At 58.8% G+C, this 13,461-nt stretch overlaps 5 protein-coding genes across 5 annotated transcripts; 3 read left to right on the top strand and 2 right to left on the bottom strand.

Annotated features, from left to right (window-relative positions):
- Positions 1–330: 330 nt before the first annotated feature.
- Positions 331–2,437, bottom strand: BJ171DRAFT_505122 (uncharacterized protein). The gene is made up of 7 exons (XM_053111009.1): positions 2,399–2,437; positions 2,048–2,250; positions 1,789–1,890; positions 1,478–1,641; positions 1,150–1,309; positions 761–993; positions 331–608 (listed from the first exon to the last, which is right to left on the bottom strand). Exons 1-7 carry the CDS (start codon positions 2,403–2,405, stop codon positions 527–529), a joined length of 951 nt encoding a protein of 316 aa, XP_052966779.1. The 5' UTR covers positions 2,406–2,437; the 3' UTR covers positions 331–526.
- Positions 2,438–3,084: 647 nt separating this feature from the next.
- On the bottom strand, positions 3,085–4,507 carry BJ171DRAFT_505120 (uncharacterized protein). Its single transcript, XM_053111008.1, has one exon. The coding sequence runs from the start codon at positions 4,427–4,429 to the stop codon at positions 3,380–3,382; it is 1,050 nt and encodes a 349-aa protein (XP_052966778.1). The 5' UTR covers positions 4,430–4,507; the 3' UTR covers positions 3,085–3,379.
- Positions 4,508–6,479: 1,972 nt separating this feature from the next.
- On the top strand, positions 6,480–8,939 carry BJ171DRAFT_505117 (uncharacterized protein). Its single transcript, XM_053111007.1, has 3 exons — positions 6,480–7,011; positions 7,120–7,319; positions 7,500–8,939. Exons 1-3 carry the CDS (start codon positions 6,690–6,692, stop codon positions 8,838–8,840), a joined length of 1,863 nt encoding a protein of 620 aa, XP_052966777.1. The 5' UTR covers positions 6,480–6,689; the 3' UTR covers positions 8,841–8,939.
- A 761-nt stretch (positions 8,940–9,700) lies between these two features.
- Positions 9,701–13,041, top strand: BJ171DRAFT_99957 (uncharacterized protein). The gene is made up of 4 exons (XM_053116045.1): positions 9,701–9,825; positions 10,005–11,438; positions 11,656–11,736; positions 11,835–13,041. Exons 2-4 carry the CDS (start codon positions 10,017–10,019, stop codon positions 12,582–12,584), a joined length of 2,253 nt encoding a protein of 750 aa, XP_052966776.1. The 5' UTR covers positions 9,701–9,825; positions 10,005–10,016; the 3' UTR covers positions 12,585–13,041.
- On the top strand, positions 12,506–13,410 carry BJ171DRAFT_99952 (uncharacterized protein). The gene has a single exon (XM_053116044.1). The coding sequence runs from the start codon at positions 12,615–12,617 to the stop codon at positions 13,320–13,322; it is 708 nt and encodes a 235-aa protein (XP_052966775.1). The 5' UTR covers positions 12,506–12,614; the 3' UTR covers positions 13,323–13,410.
- Positions 13,411–13,461: the final 51 nt, after the last annotated feature.

The raw sequence follows: 13,461 nt of genomic DNA, 5'->3' as shown, positions 1-13,461 counted from the left end.
ACGCCGATCGAGGGATATCTCTGTCTGGATTGAGTGCACCGGCTTGCACTCACGATCATGCATCCCTGCTCTGTCCAAACTCCGGACTGGTCCGAGCAGCTGTCCGGCAATGTTCGGACTGGATGCTCGCGGGCGGAGCCGGTCCGCTGCTCCAAGGAACATGCATCCTCGCAAAGACACATGCAGAGGCTGCGGTCGACGCATCAACGAACCTCGACGTGATCGGGGTGCTGGGGTGCTCTGGGGCTCCAGCATCATCATCTCTGCACCCAGGATGGCGAGACTCAGACGCTAATGACTCTGAGCCTGGTCGCAACAACGACGTAACACTTCGACTGGACACATGTGTATTTCATTCCAGAGATAGCCATATTGCGCATTTATGCAGGGTGTCCTGTTCTGTTGAACAGTCGGTAGCCTGGCTACCGTCTGGCGTCGGGTGCCAGCTGTGAACAGATGCTTGTGCAGCGATTGGGCAGTTCGCTGGGCTCAGTCGCAAGGCAGTAGTCGCACCATCGCTCCAGGCTCATATGTTGGAGGCTATGAAGTGCTCGTCGTCAGCACCGGTGTAGGCGTATCCTTCATTAACCAGCTGCATAAGCGTGTTTCTGTTGCGAGGAGCAGTGAGAGTCAGAGTCTGTTGCGATGGTCCAGATTTTGCCGGAACAACTACGACCGATGCCGTGACGGGGGCTCCGGACTGCCCATAGCCGAATGCGTCATCACCCAAAGGATAGATCCTGTTGGCTGAGGCTCTTACCTGACCGTTGCTTCGTTTGCATACGTTTGCATTGCCCGAATGATCGACTGTATATGAGTTCCGGCAGGACTGGAGGTTGTGGACATGGCATTCAAGATCATCGAATGAAGCCTCGAAAATTCGGGATTGCCTGGCCCGATGTTTGAGGCGGAATAGCTATCGAACCCGTAGTTCCCAACATGCGCTTCAGAGTGACCGATGGCACCGGCTGCATTGGCCGCATCGATTGCTTTCTAAGAGTCATAGGACGAACCGTGATCAGACAGGCGATAAACCAGATTGATACGACGGCACGCATCGCCGCGGAGCTGTGCTCAACAGCTCAGCAAGTCAACTCGCAGAGCATCTCCCCTTCCACACAGAGCAAGACGCGCTATCGGCAGGCCTACCGCGGGCGCCTTGGTCAGTGCGAGGTGTGTGGAAATCACATCCAGCATATGGAAGGTCACTTCGTTGAAATCCGTGATTGCTCGGATCTGGAACACGTTGACAAAGTAGCCCTTGGCGCTGACCTTCAGTCCTCCATAGACACGGACATATGCTCCCTCCCTGTGTCGGGATTTGACAGAAAACGGCCGTTACGAGATGCCATCGTCAGAGCCTCGATCGCCGAGCAGTGTTGTTCAATGGTACCACGGTCACGATGGATGCGGCCACAGTCGTTCTATCGCTATCGCTCACAGCCGGGCAGAGCAAAGCGCTGTCATGCACGCTTACGCGATAGCGGGATCTACATCGTCAAAGTCGGAGCCATCCATCAGATCGCCGGCCGGTTTGTCGTTCCACTTCTTGACTTCAATCGTGCCGGTGCCGTCACCGATGACTATATCAGTGTAAGCTGACATGGGGGAAATGCTATTGATGCGTCCGACAAAGGTGACCTGCGCAATGGAGAATCGCTATTGTTGAGCGTACGCTGCCTGTTGAAGCCTGCTTCACATCGCAGCTCGAGTCGAAGAGGGAAGGCGGCCACCGAAGCCATCGCCAAGACGATCGCTGGGCAGGCGGCAGCACACGGTGTCACTCACGCTGCCGGCCTCGGTATCGTCGATCCTGAGAGGCTGTTCGATTCCAGGGATGTTGTTCAGCATCTGACGGATCGTAACAGATCGCAGGGAGTTGTTGCGAATCTGTGAAGGCCAGGGGACCGAAACACACGAACAGGCAAAGCGACGCATGATCAGTCAGCATGCCAGATGCAGCGATAGCTTGGAAGACACCGACGATGGAGGCGCAAGCAGCCGATCACCAGCATTGACGACAGTGGAGGAGGTGGTGGTGGTGTACCTTGCCCTTTGATGGAGAACCGAGGCCCTGGGACTGCGACGGAGACATATGGCCGCCAGCAAACTGAGCATGTGGCTCGCCAAAGCCGCCGCCGCTCATGCTGCCGAATCGGTCATTATTGTTAAAGTTGCCCATGCCGCCACGCATCTGGTTTCCGTCATAGCCGCCATTGTTGTTGTTGAAGGAGCTAAAGTCGTTGTAGCCTGCAGAGGGCAATGTGGCAGAGATCTGAGTGGCTCGGCGACCAGAGAGCGCCGCGGCGGTAGGCTGGATCCTGAAAGCAGCCAGCACCGGCTGCCCTGGACGAAATCGCTGCGGGACAGAGACGGCAAACGACCGCAGATCACGAACCTGGCATGATGAGCGATGGAAGTGAGCGCAAGATCGAGGCCAGGAACCAGGCGGATCAAGGCCAGCAAGAAGCTGCGGGACATGCTGCTGGCGGCGCAAAGCAGCGGCGACCCAAGAAGGCAACACCCCGAACCCACACACCTTCCTGTTATGGGCAGTGCCACGCCTGCCCAAAAAAGGCAAGATGACCTGGCTGCAGCCGGATTGAATGAGCATTCCGAGTGCCAGGGTTCTGGGCCAGTGATGGGGATCGCGTGGCCATGCGAGAAAGCCACGAATATAGTCGATCCAGAAAGAAACGGGGCAGTCACTTCTGGCATCAGCGACACAGGACTGCTGATCCGTAGGCCCCAGTGAGCAAGCCATGCGATTGTCCCCGTCCTTACACTCGGTCGGTCTCCTGTGGCGATGTGTGAGTGTGGTGCACTCACTCGACCCTCTAGACAGTTCCATGGCGTATAGATATCAAGATACTCTGCGTTCTCGAGTCGCTTGGCTTCCCGGCACTGCGAGCACGCCTAGAGATCGAGCCGCTTGAATCGCCGTCGCCTGGGTGGTGTCTTTCGCTTGCGGGGAACCATCTGAGTGAGAAAGCGTCCTTGATTCAGGTCCAGAAACGCATCACTGAATGGTCATGGCCAGCGCGCGATGTTTGAGGCAACAGAATACTTGTTCAACGACCAAAACCTGCTATTTATTGAATTGTCTGTATTTGACGGCAGTTCGGCGATGAGGATGGTACGGCCGCGAGGTGGGATTTGCCAGATGAGCAAAGAAAAAAAGATCCAAGAAAAACACTGTAAAAACAAATAAACATCAACACACTCGAAGTGCCGTGCATGGCGGCTGTGGTCAGGGCCTAAGCACGTGCGTATAGATTCGCGAGCAATACGGAGCAGTGATGTTGGGCATATTTTCAGGTCCGTCGCCGGAGAGAGCAGGCGGGTCTCGCGCTGCCACCCATCCCTGGACACGGCGAGCTTAGTACAGGATGATGGCTGTCTGCGGCTGTGCTCGTCCGAGCGTCGTTGCGATCGACTGGAACGATCTGTTGCTGGCGAAACGGGCGGGAACGTGCAGCTTCGACAGGTACGGGATGTGTGTCTGTGCCAGGACGAGCAGCGAGCCAATGTCGAAGCGCTCGTGAAAGGGGATCAGAAGCGACCTCATGGCGGGCATGCGGCTCGGGAAGCCGCTGAGGTCCGTCAGCTGCTCGAGCTTGAACAGCATGTTGGGGTCGTCGAAGGCGTCGAGGTGCTGCGAGATGCCGGCAAGGGATCGCAGGGCCGGCGGGAGATCGAGATCAGTCAACGCGGGCAGTCGCTGCGGCATGCCCCGCAGGTCGGCCAGGAGATCGCACTGGAGCATGTTCAGCTCCCGCAGCGAGTCCAGGACCGGCGGCAGGCCCTCGAGGGTCGTCAGGGTCGGCGGCAGGATCAGCGTCTCGAGGGACGGCAGCGAGGCAGGCAGTCCAGCGAGGCTCTGGATGTGTTCGCAGCGCGACAGATCCAACTCCTTGAGAATGTCCATGGTCGAGGGCATCCCACGGAGATCGGGGGCGGGTATCGTGAGTCCGCGACAGCTGGTCATGTTGTCGACGGTGACCCAGGGCGAGAAACAGAGCGGATCGAACGAGGCCGAGAGACAAAAGACAATGTCCAGCGCCTCGACATTGGACAGCTCGTCTGGCCAGCCCGAGAGCGTCGAGAAGCTGCAGTTGACGAGGCTCAGGGTCGAGATGTGGGCGGCCTGCTCGAGAATGAACCGCTCCTGGGGCAGCAGCGAGCGCAGGGCCTCGACCCGCACGACCGAGAAGATGGGCGGGGTCGAGTACCGGCCCACGACCAGGTTCTGGTCCCAGTTCGGGTTGGTCTCGATCAGCCGACGGCCATCGAGCCATCGGAACTTTGCCATGCCCTCGTCCTCGGACCCACCCAGCTGCCCAATGGGGTTGTGCATCGGGTGCGATGCGAAGAGCGGCGGGGTCTGAGGGGTCCGCTTCTGCCATGGAATCTGCTGCAGCCGGGTCATCAGTCCCTGGTGGTGATAGACCTGCCACCAGAAGCCAATCTCCTTCTGAAAGGAAGGCGGCGAGTCGGGCTGGTCGGGGCGCTGGCGCATCGCGAGACAGAAGAGGCCCTGCAAGGCTGCCTTGACGTCCAGGTTGCCGTCGAGGTTGTCGAGGACCGAGGCGTTGGCTCCGAGATGCGGGAGCAGCATCCGCTTCCAGTAAAAGTCGCAGTCCAGGAAGGCGCGGGCATATCTGGAGAGCCGGACAAGTCTGGCAAAGGTCGGCAGATCCAGGGCAGCGATAAAGACGTCGCTGGAGATCAGGATGGGGAATACATCGGTCAAGGACGGAGACATGTTAGCCAGGGGGACGGGGTGGACAGAGGTGGGCAGAGGCGGGGGGGCAGGGGGAGTGATGGGCGATGAGGTTCGGTGATGTGGAAATGACAGGAGGGGCTCGAGGCCGAACAGGGGGGTTTTGAGCTTGCCGAGCGGCCGGCGTGGAAGCCGCCGACAAGAACACAGGCGCGACCAGATCTGGGTGGACCGCCGCCATTGCGAAGGGGGTGGTGGGTGGCGGACGGAATTGCCGAAATGTAAACCGGTCTGCTGGGCTCGAATGTGCTCAGTGGCAGGACGGGTGGTAGCTCAGGTGGACTGCGAGAGGGGGAACACGCTCGGCGCAAACGAGAACAGATGCGTGACTGTTACGGCTTCTGTGGACAGTGTGCCTGGTCGCTTGCCGCCCCGGCGCAAAGGACAGCCATGGCGCAGTGCCATGTGCGATGCAATGCAATGCAATGCAATCGCTCCCAACCTGTGCTGGGTATCCGTCAAGTACCCCAGGGTATCCGTCAAATACCCCAGGGTATCCGTCAAATCTCTCATGGGGCCGCTCATGCAGACACCGCGATGGCTCTTGTCTTGCTTGGACCAATGTCCCAGCGAGCACCGCCGCCGAGACAAATGGTGTTTGTGCTGTCGGCCCGCAGCCAACCCCCTCTCCAGCGGGTTGCAGGCGCACGACAGGCAGCCGCTCAGCACTCTTTCCCAAGATGCGTGCACGGCACGAACGCTTTGGGCTTTGCCCATGGCCCAGGCACATGCCAAATTTGCTGTTGCTGTGCGACCGACACACCGCGGGTGGCTGTCCTTTCCGCTTTCGGCTGCATTTGAGGGACAACGTGCCAGACAGGAGAGGGGGCGGGCACAAGGATGGACGGCCAGGCAGCGGGCGGAGACGGGCTCTCCTGGCCCTGTGCGAACGAGTGGCCGCCCGAGACAGCCTGATACCATCGCCCGATGCAGCCTGATTTGCGCATCCGCGTCGATATGGACGTTCACGGCCAGCGAAAGTATGGGCATCGCCCCCGGCTGAGCCCTCGCCCGGATTCCCAAGAAGAAGACGGAGGGGGTGGCATTTGTCCGCAAAAGGATTCCCGCGCCAGGAGCTGTGTCCCGGATGGCCAGGAGTCGCTTTGCCCCTCGAGAACGTGGCTGGGCTTCCGCTCCCCGGCAGCCCGGAACTCGACGAGGCTCTCCTGACCGGTGCAAGCCCGATGATGCGAGTCTGACGGCTCTGAATCGCGTTGAGCTGACGGCCCTGAATCGCATGTCCTCGAGGTGTTGAGCTGCATCTCAAACATTGGCGCCATCCCGAGTGGCAAGAGCCCGTCCAACAACTCGGGGAAGCAATATCCACTGCCTTGGGGAACATGGCCAGACCCAGCGGTGATGTGGGGATGTGGAGAGCCATTCGAATTCGCTCCCGTGAACTGACCATAAGTCGATGATCTCGATAGTCAAGTGCCACCCATCCACGAACCGATGCCGATGCTCACTCCCAGCTCTATCGCCCCAGTGTCCATCACGGACAACTACAACTCTGCTAATAGTCAGGCTCGAACGGCGCCCCAGGTCAAAGCCCGCCCTGCCTGTACATCGACCCACCGTCTTGGTTGTCTCGGTCTCTCGCTGGACCAAAAACTCTGTTGCGAGCCCAGCAATATGATTGGTGTCGCCCGATCGCACGCGGAGATTTTTTCGGTCCTCGCCATTGTCGCAGAGGACCGGTTCAAAATCAGCTTTCGCCCTCATGCCCAGACCATCCGCAGCGCCTGTCCAGCAGCAAGCCCGCTCTGTCACTCGCCATTCGGCTCGTCTGCTGTCGTTCCTGAACGACCGTGCTTGAGCAGCAGCGTTCGCCCGAACATCCTGCCCCCTCCAACACATTTCAGCCCTCACTTCTGGCACAGCGCCTCGCAGGAACGACGGAGCAGTCATGGACCCGCCCTCAACGAGCGCCAGCTTCACCCCCGAGACCATCGCCTGGGGCCACTTCAGCCTCGTCCTGGTCGTCTTTGCAGCTGTGATCGTGTTTTGTGTCCATCCCGTCGTCTGCTCGTTCAGGCGGCCGGCACTGAGCTGGCTCCGATTCGTACCGCCCCGTATCCGCATCCACTTTGATCTCGCCACGACCCCGATTCTGGCGATCGTGGTTCTGCTGGCATGCGGCACCATCGGGCTCGAGCAGCTCAAGAATGGGTTTCTCGGCGGAGACGGCATCGAGCCCTATTCGATTCTCCTGCTGGTCTTGGCTCTTGGTAAGTCGGTTTGACCGGGGCCGCAGACTCGCACGCTCTCAGAGGTGCTTGGTTTGCAGCTGCTGATCCGCTGACACGTCGACGGCTGCTTCTCGTCCTCTCTCACAGCCTATATTTGCATCTCGATTGATGTGTCCGGACTCTTTGCCTTCATTGCTCATCAAGTCACCCGACGAGGCGGCCGCTCTGGGATGGGGCTGTTCCGAAACATGTTTGTGCTCAGCACCCTCATGACCATCTTCACTTCCAACGACGTTGTGGTGCTCACCGTCACCCCGATTCTGTGCCACTTTTCCAAGATGTCCAAGGTATGAGACCTATGAATTCTGCGGCGGGTGGCTGTTCGACAGCCTTTGTCCACTTTGTCGGCGGCTGTGAGCGTTGGTCCTCCACTGCCGTCGGCTAAGCGCAAACCCTGCCTGCACTGTCTAATATGCGGCCCATCGACCGGCGTGTGGCCTGTCGACCGGCCATCTCCTCCGACCCAGGTCAATCCGTCGTCGTTTTTGATGTCGTCCTTCATTGTGTGCAACATCGCCAGCATGGCACTTTACATCGGCAATCCCACGAACGTCATCGTCGCTCAGGCCTATCAAATCAACTTTCTCCAGTACTCGGCCTGGATGCTGCTGCCGACGCTGGTGTCGATTGCCATCGCCTATGGTCTCTCGCTCTTCTGGTTTCGATCGCTCATCCCGGCCGAGCTTCCGGCGCCGACCGAGAGCCAGTTTGAAACGACCGAGGACGAGCGCACACATCATGCGATTCGCGACAAGTTCGGCGCTGTTTTTGGAGTGACCGTCTTGCTGGTGTGCCTGGTGACCTTGATGATGACGTCGCTGTTTGCCAACGTCAACGTGGCGTACCTGACGCTCCCGTTTGCGGCGTTGATGCTGATCAAGGATGTTGTCTCGGACTACTTGTGGGCTCGTGGGACATCTTCGGCTCACTCTGGCGACACGCGGCCCCTGGAGCTTGGCTGGCGACGAGCCAAAGCCGGGAATCGAGCGAGCGCAACGGCAGAGCCCGTCTATCAGCAGGTCGATACTCAGCGGGGTACCGAGGTGGACCTCTCCGACGTCAATCTGCCAACCGCAGCCGTATCCGGAGATGCTGCTGCTGCGAACAAGCGGCTGCAGCACGATCCGTCGTCGGATCCGGCTCGAAAGGTCGGCAGCACGGACTCGCTCGACAACGACAACGACAACGGCAACGACGACGACAACGGCAACGACAAGACTGATAGCGGCGCCGACGACCAGCACGAGCTTTCTGGCGACGCTGCTCGCCGACATCGGTTCGTGACGATGCAGATCCTAGCCCGGATGCCGTGGAAGCTTGGCCCGTTTCTGGTCGGGATGTTCGTCCTGGTGGAAGCGCTCTCGTTCCGCGGGTTTACGCCGCTGCTGGCACAGTTCCTGGCGATGCTCGCCCCGAGCCTGGCCGCAGCCGTGTTTGCGATTGGGCTTGTAACGACGATCGCCTGCAATCTGCTCAACAATCTGCCGATGGCGATCCTGTTCACGCGGGCATTGCAGCACCCGCTCTTTCTTCAGTCGCTGACGATGGGACAGAACAAGACCCTGCAAGACGCCCAGTGGATCCAGCGCGGAAGCCTCTTTGCGTTGATTATCGGCAGCAATCTCGGTGCCAACCTGCTGTTTATCGGAAGCCTGGCGGGACTGATGTGGTCCGAGCTTCTGGACCAATCGGGGATTCGCGAGGTCACTCACCGGCGGTTCATGCTGTGGTGCCTAGGCATCACGCCGCCTGTGCTGGCGGGCGCATGCGGGGTGCTCTTGGCCGAGATGGCGATCATGAACCGCTGAGCAGGGTTGTTACGGGCGGCAGCATGCATGTGAATAGAACGATTGTGATTGTGATTGTGATTGTGATTGTGATTGTGATTGTGATTGTGATTGTGATTGCGATTGTGATTGTAATTGTGATTGTAATTGTGATTGTGATTGTAATTGTGATTTGATCTGGCCGACGGCGCTTCATGGGACGGTGGCAGAGCAGCATGGCCACCTGGCTGCGCTCGATGGAAGCTGCTGCGCATGCGTCCGGCGTGAGTCACGCGGGGCTTGGCTGCTCTGGGCAGCGAGGCCGCCCTATCTCGTCCGAGAGGGCGGCGATGCGCCAGCCGAGAGCGAGGGAGAGGCCCTTCTCGCTGGCGTCTCGCTTGTGTCTCGCCGCGCTCTCGCCGCCCTCTCGCTGAGCCTTCGCCCCCTCTCTCCCCGTCTGCTCTTGCTGACTTTTTCGACACCAGCCCCTTCCCTGGCTCTTCTGCGTTCTCCGAGACTCTTCTGGTTTCATTGACCCCGTCGCATTTCTAATTCTGTCCGGCCGCCCACTCCCCTCCTCGCTCGCGGGTCGAATTGCATCCATCTCCTGCTTCCCAAGCCCTATAACCTTCAGAGTCCGTCGGATCCGTTGCCTCCACACTCGTTCCTGCCCTACTTGCTTTTTTTGTCGACCTCCACGCCTGCTTCCCACACGGCGCTCCTATCGAAGGTCTTTTAAAGCGCTCCGACAAACGCACTCTCATCGCACCCTCCCTTCATTATGTTTATGCTGGACGAAGCCGACAAAGCCATTGCCTGCAAGATTGTTATTTCCACTCAAGTCGCTTTCGTTCAGGGTCTCCAGCTTCTCCCCGTCACCACTATTTATTGCACCGCTTCTCCCAGCCCCATCGGCACCGCTTCCGTCCCGATCGCCTCCATCAGCACCCCCGCATCTCCCAGCCATCGTTGCTTTCCGCCTTGCCCTGGGTCTGGTCTTCTTCCCGTCATCCACTGATCACCAACTGTAAGTGTGCCCTCGCCATCGATGCATTGCGGTGGATGCCTCGGTTCTCGCCTTGGCTTTCTGTGCCGCCGTGAAACCGGCTGGTCTGCACTGGGTGACTCTCGACATGTCACTCTCATGTCACTCACCCTCGACATCTCGCTCGCTCTCCTTTCTCCCGCCCCCTGCTGCCCGTCCAGACCAGCCAAATTATGTCCTCTGGCTATCTCCAAGCAACCGACTCCATCGTTCGACTGGCTGTCACCGTGTTCTCGAAAAACAAGGGCTCGCCCAATCCCGCTCTGGTTGCCACGGCCGCTACTGCTCTCGGGGCCGCTGCTTGTGTCGCCTTTTACATTTCCATGAACGAAGCATCAAAGTCCATGAAGCACATCAAGTCTGCGGGCTCGCCGATCGCCTTGACAGTCGAATTCGCTGCGGAACTGGATCGACCGGCCCGCTCACACACCCGTGCTGTGCACGCCGACTCGTCCCTGGAGCACCCTCGGGATCCTGTCTTTCCGCCGGCCTCAGGGTCCGTGCGGACGCCGCCTACCGTCATCTCCGCTGGCACCCAGACCGACGACATGCCTGACCCGTTGCTGGCTGTCGCTGCTGACCAGGCATCGCAGCAATCCGAGCCCTCTCTGGACTTTTCGTCAGACGGCTCGGTTGGCTCCTCTCCGGAGGAAGACCAGCCCGAGGCGCCTGTTCCGCGCTGCATCCGCCCTTCCGTTCTTGATGCTTCAGTGCTATCGTCGTCATTTGTGTCCTCGACCTCGTCGTGCCGCCAGCACGCTGGTTTCATCGAGTCGGCCAATCCCCAACACCACAGCATCAACTATCCCCGCCCAGTCTCGCCCATATCAGGTATCCCCCAGCGTGTCTTTGAGTCGCTTGAGGCCGAGAATATGTACCTCCATCAGCAGCTCGAAATCGCCAAGCGCGAGCTCAAGCGGTACGAATACTGCGTCAAGGTCAACAGCGAAAAGCGCAAGATCCTCAAGGACCTGGTCTCCACCCTCAAGAACGACATCCAGGAGGAGCGTCAGGCTCGCATGATGGTCGAAAAGTGCCACAGCGAGCACCTCGAGCGCATGGAGCTCGAGCTCGACCTCAAGGACGAGGAGATTGAGAAGCTCAAGGACCAGCAGCGCCGCCTTGACCGTACCGCGACGTATTGCATGGACGACGACTCGTACCTGATTGCTCCTCCCTGTCCCGTCACCCGCCGTACCGAGTCGCGCGACGACGATGACGACGACAAAGACGATGACCACGAAAACGATGCCAGCGACAGTGAACAGGACAACGACGTCTCCATCTCGTTCGAGAACCCCTCGGACTCGTTCCAACAAAAGTCACTCGAGTTCCACGAGGACGCCACGGTTATGCTCTCCCAGCTGATTATCTCGCGCCTCAAGTACCTCGATGTGATTGTCGCCCTGGACGATCTCTTCCACGAACGCAGTGCGGTGTCGCGCTCCGACTGCGTCGATGCGATTGTGTCGGTGCTCCTCAATCTGACCGAATCGAATTACTCACCGCAGACCTCTTGCGGCGTGGTCTCGATCCTGTCGAATCCGCACAACAAGAGCTCGAACGGAAAGTGCTTCGAGTCCGTGGCTTACACGGTAAGCTGTCTGCTGCTTTGCAGCTCGCTCTGGGTCCCGACCAGGCATCTGGCGCCATTGCTTCGACACTCTGATTGTCCTTCGTTGCCCACGGAGCCTTGCTGGCACAGTTGGCCCACAGCTTCTACACCCTTTCTCTGTTTCCGCCTGGGCTGCAATCCGATTCTCTTGCACTAATTCGGCTGTTTGATACCACGCCATCGCTCCCCCGCCACAGTACTTTTCAAACTACAAGGCCGTTATCAAACACTACGTCGAAGCCGAGCGCGACGAGGTCCAGCTGCTCTTTGATGTGGAGGTTCGTGTGCCTGCTGTGCCTCACCCCCCAGACACCACCTTGCCAAACAAACCGCGGCTCTAACACTGCCATCGATCTCGTATCAATCAACCCCACAGAGGTTCCTGCAGAGCTTCAAGACCAAGGTTATCGCCGGCGACCAGAAAATGAACTCGCTGCTCAAGATTCTGTACGACCTCGATCTTGTCCAGCCGCTCAGTATTGTCGAGTGGTTCGAGCATCCCGAGTCGATGAGCCTTTACAGCCCCGCGTACTGCGAGCAGCAACACAGCGCGGCCAATGAAGCCGGGTCCTGGCTTTGGAAGCACTCGCAGGAAGAAGCCTCCAGATTCCGCAAGAATGCCGGGCGGTTCTGCGAGTGGCTGATCGGACAGATCGAGATCGAATCTGAGTCGGACATTTTGGAGAATTCCGAAGCAAATGAAGAGACAGACGACGACGACTCTGAATCCGAGCGAGCTGACGACGATGACCACGATGATGACGACGATGAGGATGACGACGACGAGGATGATGCTGAGGAAGAGGAAGAGGATGCCGATGACGACGACGACGACGACGAGGATGAGGACGACGATGACGTTGCCTTTGTGCCCGCCCCAAGAACCAAGCCCCCCCAGCCCAACTCGGCATCCAAGGCCGGCTCCAAGTCCCTTGCATCCGGCGGTGAGCGCCAGGCGTCAGCAAACTCACGAGCAACCGTAAAGCGAGTCTCGTTCCGAGGTGACGATGACTTGGAGGAGCTGTTTGAGGATAGCGACCTTGATCCCCAGTCAGATGATGCCGACGACGACGATGCTGACGACGATGCCGACGACGATGCCGACGATGACCAAAGCGACGACTGAGGCCCTCTCTCTGTTCACGCCGATGCCTCTATGACTCCCTTCTCGCTATCGCCGCAAATGCCTGCTTGCGCTTGTCGCAGCCGTGCCACCACTCAATCTCTATATTGCCCATTGCATTCGCTCTCTGCCGCGCTCTCCCAGCCGTGGCTGCACATGTTCGATAGACCACCTCACCTAATCACCCCGGCCCGCCCTCCAAGGCTGTCCCCACGCTGCCACATCATTCTTGCACGTCGTTCTAGTCGTTCTAGTCGTTCTAGTCGTTCTAGTCGTTCTAGTCGTTCTAGTCGTTCTAGTCGTTTACCGGTCCTTCGCCGCTGCGATGAGCACATTTACAACGCATCCGAAACGAAATGGGACATCTCCTGTTCGAGCCAGGGCCCGCTGTTAACTGGGTCCTGGATGCACTTCCCCCCGTTTCGTTGTGAAAATGCTGCGCCATGTACTATTCCCTCCAATGTCGGCCCCGGCCCTTTCTCCCCCGCTCCTGGGTACTTCCGCCAGGATCTCTGCGTGCACATAGACCGTCTTGCATCTCTCTGCATTGCAGCCCCTACTCTCGTATATACTTCTTCTGTCCTGTCCAGCTCTGTCCTGTTCAGCGCATTTTGTTGCTCTTTTTCCCCCTTTCTCTTCGCATTGTACTTGCTTTTGCATCGCCATATCCAGTTCTCTCTTGCAAAAACCGAACAGGGGCCTCCGTTTTTGGGCCCAATCGCCACTTTGTTCTGTCTTTGAATACACATGTTCGTCGCGATCCCAACCACAATCAAAGTCACCACGGCCGGATCAACGGAGAGTCGGGGGCAGCCAGTGTCCTTTCTTTCACCGACCACCCCTCTGTCCAAACGGCGAGCCGGGTTGGCTGTGCTCGTCA

The sequence above is a fragment of the Polychytrium aggregatum genome (genome assembly GCF_025602895.1).
Source record: "Polychytrium aggregatum strain JEL109 chromosome Unknown BJ171scaffold_18, whole genome shotgun sequence".
Taxonomy (NCBI): domain Eukaryota; kingdom Fungi; phylum Chytridiomycota; class Chytridiomycetes; order Polychytriales; genus Polychytrium; species Polychytrium aggregatum.
Note: the sequence above shows the minus strand (reverse complement) of the source record. Positions and strands in the feature narration are given on the sequence as shown.